This window comes from Anguilla anguilla, chromosome 6 (assembly GCF_013347855.1).
Source record: "Anguilla anguilla isolate fAngAng1 chromosome 6, fAngAng1.pri, whole genome shotgun sequence".
Classification (NCBI taxonomy): Eukaryota; Metazoa; Chordata; class Actinopteri; order Anguilliformes; family Anguillidae; genus Anguilla; species Anguilla anguilla.
The window spans coordinates 2,656,696-2,663,528 of NC_049206.1; the positions used below are offsets into that span (position 1 = coordinate 2,656,696).

Sequence of the window (6,833 nt, forward strand, 5' to 3'; positions counted from 1 at the left end):
GTGCCCCCTGGATGGTGCCATGAACTGAGAGTGAGGGAAATGTCAGTGGTCATACTCACTCTGTCCACCAGAGGGCGACTGAAGCTGTGCTGAGATGTGTTTACCTGTTTCTCTGTAAATGTGAGACAGACGGTGAAAAAAAATCCCTGAATTATTTTCTGTCGACTCTCGCCAGCGGAGAGAATGAAGGCAAGGTCTGCCACACACGCAGCGCAGCCGCCAACACCAGGACGCTAGCAATTCAATGATTCGCTGTCGTGTCTTCCCGCACCAAAATCCCCGCCCCCCCCCCCCCCCACGGACGACCGAAAGGAATGAGACGGCGCCCAAATTCTGTTCATCGCACACGTTCTTGCGCTATAAATAGCCCCTTGTTTGTACATGTTTAACGAAAGAAATCACGCGATTCGCTTCCTTCTGCATTCCATTTCTGATCCACCACAATAGCAGAGCATACAATGCTATTAATAAACTAATTTCATTTTTTGTTCATGCTAACTGTGGGTGTTAGTAATTCTGGAGGGCACTGTATATGGTATAGGTATAATGTTCACCAAAGATCTTTGGAAGATTAGGTAAGTGGCAAGTAGAAAAGGGGTATAAAAGGGACAATAAACCAACTGTAATTTGTTGTGCACAATAAAACATTGTTTTATTTTATTTTTAAATTTCCCAACACATTAAGAGATACATTTTTACATAGTTAAAAAATGTGTGGAGAAGGGCATTCACCACTCTGCAGAAACATGACAGAGACTGACAAATCGATTACTAATAAATCATTACAAGAACAGTCACAGCATTCCACAGAATTTCTAAAAAATCACAATACACAAACAACCTTATAATTTTAATTGCCACTTAAATTATTTACTCTTTTAGTTCAGCAAAAGAAAACTGGCTTTTAGATAATAAAATACAATTCGACTATATCAAGGAGCACAATCTGAAAGATTACATGCATACAGTTAATTTTGTTGGTTGAACAGAGACGCATAGTATTGTTTCTGGACACCCCTAGTACACGGCTTTCATTTTAAGAAAGAAATCTCAGCGATGTTGATACATAATTGACATTTAGCTAGTTTTAGCTGAACTGGAGAAAGTGTGTTTGTGAATGGACTTTTCTCTCCATAAATGCAGTGATTCATGCTTTCATTTTTAAACAATTAGTTAAGAACAAATGTTGATTGACTCCTGGCCATTTCCTGTAATAAACAGTACTGGAAAATTAGAAATAAGAATTGGTCAATTTATGTGAGCTTTTTTGCATCGGCTATTTTATTTCCAAATAGATTTTGCTACTGCTCCTGCTCTGTCTTTAACAGCAGCTGCTGCTCTCTTGGCGGCTTCGCTTATGGTCTCCGCTTCCATCGCAGCTCCTGCCCCAATGTACGCCCCCTCTACCATACCAGAAAGGGCTGCTGCTCCAACTACACCTGCCACTTCCACCCCTACCTGTGATGTTATTACAGACCGTGCTGTGGTTTTTACTGCTGCTTCTAATGCTTCTACTGCTGGTTGGGTCAGCATGTTGGTTGCTACAGTGAAAGGTTGTTAAATTGTTTGTGCTGTAAGAGCTCGCACAATATGAGCTACACCACTTACAAGACCCAGCAATGCACCACGCAGAGCCCCTACTGTTGTGCCTACTAGCAGGTTTAACAACCGTCGCCATATGCTCTGTTTGGCCTCTTCTCTGGTTTTTCCCTTTTTCATTTCCTCTTCTATGGCTTGTCCCACAGCTTGGAGCATCTCGTTGGTGTAGTGCTTTCCTCCGTTCTCTGTCACCATCTGATCAATCGTGTTCAGCAGCTCTCTGATTTGAACGGCGTTGCTTCTGACTTCATCGTGGCCTTCAGTGGGACTCTTCCAGTGTTTGTTATCGATGACATGAAGCCGGTTTCCACACTTTTGGACAAGATCTTTCAGACGGTCAGTTTCATCCACAAACTCGCGGATGGTCATGTCGTCGTCAAGCTGGTCTCCGTAGGTAAACAGGACAACAGCGTACTTCAGAGCCTCCTCCCCAAACATTTTCAGAATGTCATCTACTGCTTTATTCTCCTCTGCTGTCTGCCTCCCCACAGACAGCACTATGACAAAGGCGTGAGGTCCAGGGGAACACTCTGTGATGCACTTGACTATTTCAGGTTTTAGTTCTTCATCAGTGCACTCAGTTGAACACAACCCTGGTGTGTCGATCACAGTGATTTTCCTCCCATCAACAGTTGCTGTTTCAGCCTCACATGTAGACGTATCAGATTTTGCACGACATGAAGTCTTGAACTTGTTCTCTCCCAGAATGGTGTTGCCTGTGCTGCTCTTCCCCGCTCCTGTCTTTCCCAACAGGACAATCCTCCATTCAGCTGACCCTTTGACAAATAAAAATGTATAGAATTTAAATTGAAAAATAGAAAAAAAATTGAATAAAAAAAGTCTCATATTTATAAAATACTCGGGTGCACTTACACCAGAATCACTGAATATCTGTATAATCAGGTGGTCATCATGTCTGATACTGCCCAATTTAAAGAAGGCTTAAGTTCACACTGACAGAAAACCCCCCAAATTTCTGAAATCAGAACTACACCTTTATGCTACACAGCTCGCAACCAGCTTTAGATAATCTTTATGTCTTTGTTAGACTTTCATTTAAAAATAGGGTCATTGTTATATTTTATCTGCACTCTAATAACTATCTAGAAATCAGTTTTCCTCTAAAATACAAAACAAAGTTGGCAAAAATGCTGCTGAATTACTTACCTGGCATTATACTTTTCTGGTATTGTCTTGAGAGCTGAAGAACTTGAAAATGAAAAGTTCTGATCAGACCTTCTGTTTAAGCATTAATGTCAAGAGTGGCTCTTTGATTAAATAATTTGACTTCTTAGCTATTCACATGACAAGGAAGTAAATTCCAGCATATCTGCTTACCTTGGCCTTCATGGTAAATCATGTGTTTAGCAGGAACATGACACTACCTGTGATAGACATGCAGATTAGAAGGGAAAGAGGAGGAGTGAAGAATTTTTGTAGGAAATGTAGCCCTCCCACCACAATGCTCATTTACATAATATACATAGGCAATACTGAAACCTATGAAACTTCCACTAATACACGAAAATGCATGGGAGGAGCTGTGATGGGATGCACCAGTTTACTCTATGTCTAGGGATCTCACCTGGGAGACTGGGAGGCTTCAGGTAGCTTTAAAGATGTTAGTATGTAGCTATACTGCTTGTGAACAATGACTCCCATGCATAAACACTTTGACTCACGAGCCCCCACTTTGAGCACTCACACTCAAAGAACCAGTTATTTTATTAACCTAAAATGGTGCTCTACTTGTGCGTAACATTTGACTCCATGTAGCTATAAGGAGTAAAACCACAATACCAAAATACGCCACATTAAAATGAGCTTAATCAATTTCAAGAGAAAAATATGCAATAACACTATACACAGTCCAGAATATATCCAACTACAATAGTGGCATTTATTTAAAAAAAAAAAACACCGAAGTGCCATCAACTTGACGCCATTCAAACTTAGGCAGCCCATACACACTGCATGGCCCCTGTAACTGTCACAGTATTAAATGAAAGAAATGAACACGAAACCAAAATAACAAACTAAAGAAAATAACCCGGGATTTTAGGCTGTTCGTGCAGTTTGTCTTTATACGTTGGCGCGCATGTTGGAGCTCATATGAATCCACACAAGAATAATGCTGAGGTTTACTCACACACACAGGAAAACAAGTCACTGGCGATCCGAATGCAGGTTCGACACAAACACACTCGTCCAGCCGCGTGCTGTCCTCTTCGTGTGGCTAGCTGCAGGTAAGCTAACGCGAAACAGTAGAGAAAACACTTCGTCGAGAAGAAATGAAGAAAAACTGGAATTTACACCAACGGCACCTTCTCATCCCGTACCGCGACTTAATTCAATGACGATGTCGAAACCGATAATCAATTCCAAAACGTGCATTCAACTCAATTTCACGAAACAGTTTTTACGACCTCTCCTGCACCGCGCACCATCTGCTTCTCTCTTCAGTTCTCTCTCCTCTCTTTTACGAGTCTTCTCCTCGAACCCCCCCATCACGCAGTGTGATTGGACAACATATCTTCTAATCAGCACAGCAACAGGCGCCAGACAGTTCACTAAAAGTTTAACCAGACCTTCACTCTCCGTGAACTTTCTAAAGTAGTTCTCGTTTTATCAGCTTCTATCACGTGAACCAATTATCTAAATCACACAGTTGCATAGCATAAACTGCAGCTAGCCCCACACGAACAGCACAGAAAAAAAACACTGGCCTCTCTGAACCCCACCCAAATCCAAGAATTAATGAATTAATTAAAATACATTGCAAATATCAGATTAAACTGGCAAACATCTTCCAAGGGCACTACAGAAAGAAATGTCAATAATGCTGAAACATTATGTTGCCTTGTTTATAAGGCATCGGTTTGCCGTTTTTGGGCAATGTGACTTTAGCCATTAGAACAGTGGCAGTTATCATAGCCTCCTTCCCAAACATTTTCAACCTTTGCTTTGTTTTTTAATGGAAAACTGATTTCTTGACATTTATTAGAGTTCAGATAATATAACTGTGAAGATGAAAGCCTATTCACTAGAAATTTATTTAAAATGTTTTATAGAAATATATAAAAATATCTGTTATAATCAAGTTCAAGTTACATTTATTTTGTACTGAGAGACAATGCACGGATTATCAGACAAATTAAATAATGACTGCTACAGATTTCCAGGTTTCATTATGTTCAAAACATTTAATGTGAGGTCTTTGTGTTCATTACCAATTTATTGCATTTTTAGCTATTTGTATAATGCTTTTGATAACTGATAATGGATTTTGAAACCCATCTGTATCTGAAGAGGATTAATTAATAACTCTTTTGTAAATGGTTTTTTCAGCTGATTTGGAAGAACAATGATTAATTCAGCAATTAACACATTACTTCAGTCTAACTTAAACTGCTGCTGGTCTAAATGTGTGACTGATTAAGGCTAGTTGCACACCTGCTGGTGATTATGATTAACATGTCTTTAACACAGGTGTGTGATGAGCAGGAGTGGGCCTTTTTGTATGGCTGAGGTCTCTTCTGGGGAAAACATGCAAGTTCCTTGTTGTAAAACTTTTGAATAAATGCCTTTTTTAAAAGATACTCTTTCTCCCCGATGGCTGTAAATAATTCAGCATGACAAAGTAGTGCCCTGCTTTGTCACAATAACAATGCACATATTTGCAAATGAAAGTCTAACAAAGACACAAAGATTATCTAAAGCTGGTTGTGAGCCATGTAGCACAACGGTGTAGTTCTGATTTCAGAAATTTTGGGGGTTTTCTGTCAGTGTGAAAACCTTGTTTAAATTGGGCAGTACCATACACGTCAGCCACCTGCACTGTGTATTTTATAATTATTTAAATACCCTCTTTTTTTATACAGGGTCAGCTGATCTGAGGATTGTCCTGTTGGGTCAGACAGGAGCTGGGAAGAGCAGCACAGGCAACACGGAAAGTCGTGTACTAGGGGTGTCCAGAGACAATACTATGAGTTTCTGTTCAACCAACAAAATGAACTGTATGCGTGTAATCTTTCAGATTGTGCTCCTTGATATGGTCTAATTGTATTTTATTATCTAAAAGCCTATTTTCTTTTGCTGAACTAAAAGAGTAAATAAGACAATTTAAGTGGCAGTTAAAATTATAAGGTTGTCTGTGTATTGTGATTTTTTGGAAATTCTGTGGAATGCTGTGACTGTTCTTGTAATGATTTATTAGTAATCGATTTGTCAGTTTCTGTCATGTTTCTGCAGAGTGGTGAATGCCCTAGCCATCACCTCTTTTCTTCTGATACAAAATATATAATGGTATAATAAAATACTCCTGCTGTTTTTATCATTCCTCCGAGTGGGACCTTCTCCACACATTTTTTTAACCATGTAAAAATGTATCTCTTAATGTGTTGGGAAATTTAAAAATGAAATAAAACAATGTTTTATTGTGCACAACAAATTACAGTTGGTTTATTGTCCCTTTTATACCCCTTTTCTACTTGCCACTTACCTAATCTTCCAAAGATCTTTGGTGAACATTATACCTATTGGGTTGGGATGGCAGGTATGCCATCCCGCCAAGTTACGCCTTGGCGGGAGCATGCCCCATACCTATACAGCACAGAGAGTGGCACTTTTCAGGGTTCTCCACAGAAATAACCACAACAGCCACAGACACTCAGCCCTTAAAAACATTAAATTCTGTACATTCTGACCCAATTTCAACAGACAGATTGCATAAACAACTTAAACAACATGTCCACACAATAAAGCCCCAAACTAAGGGGATTTTGCGTTTTCTCCTCCTTCTTCTATTTCTTCTTCTTCTTCTTCTTCTCATTCTTATTGTTCCTGCCGCCAACACCAGCCAAATCACCTACACGACCCAATCAAAAACTCACATACACACGCAAAATACCCATACCTTTTTAGTCTGAAACATTTCCAGTTCCAAGAGCTAGTCTGCCTGTGGCCTAGTGGGCAGGCAGACTTTGGGACACGGGGTTGTAAGTTCAAGCCCAGCTAGGGACACGTTTCTTTAACCTGCTTTTACTCTCACTAATAATTGTCTACTACTTCTCAATTATTGCTTTTGCACCATATCTAGCCGCCGTTCACCGAACGTATACACTGCATTATGACGTACCGACAGCACGTTCAGTTATTAACCGGCTACAATATTGCTAAGCCATATGGATTCAACGGGAGCTCTTCTGTGCTTACTGGCCTGTGTTCTTCTTTAA

The 6,833-nt window shown here is 40.0% G+C and overlaps 1 protein-coding gene across 1 annotated transcript; it reads right to left on the reverse strand.

The window, feature by feature from the left end:
- Nucleotides 1-1,557: 1,557 nt before the first annotated feature.
- Nucleotides 1,558-2,773, reverse strand: LOC118229542 (GTPase IMAP family member 4-like). Its single transcript, XM_035421576.1, has 2 exons — nucleotides 2,767-2,773; nucleotides 1,558-2,375 (listed from the first exon to the last, which is right to left on the reverse strand). The coding sequence occupies exons 1-2, from the start codon at nucleotides 2,771-2,773 to the stop codon at nucleotides 1,558-1,560; spliced, it is 825 nt and encodes a 274-aa protein (XP_035277467.1).
- Nucleotides 2,774-6,833: the final 4,060 nt, after the last annotated feature.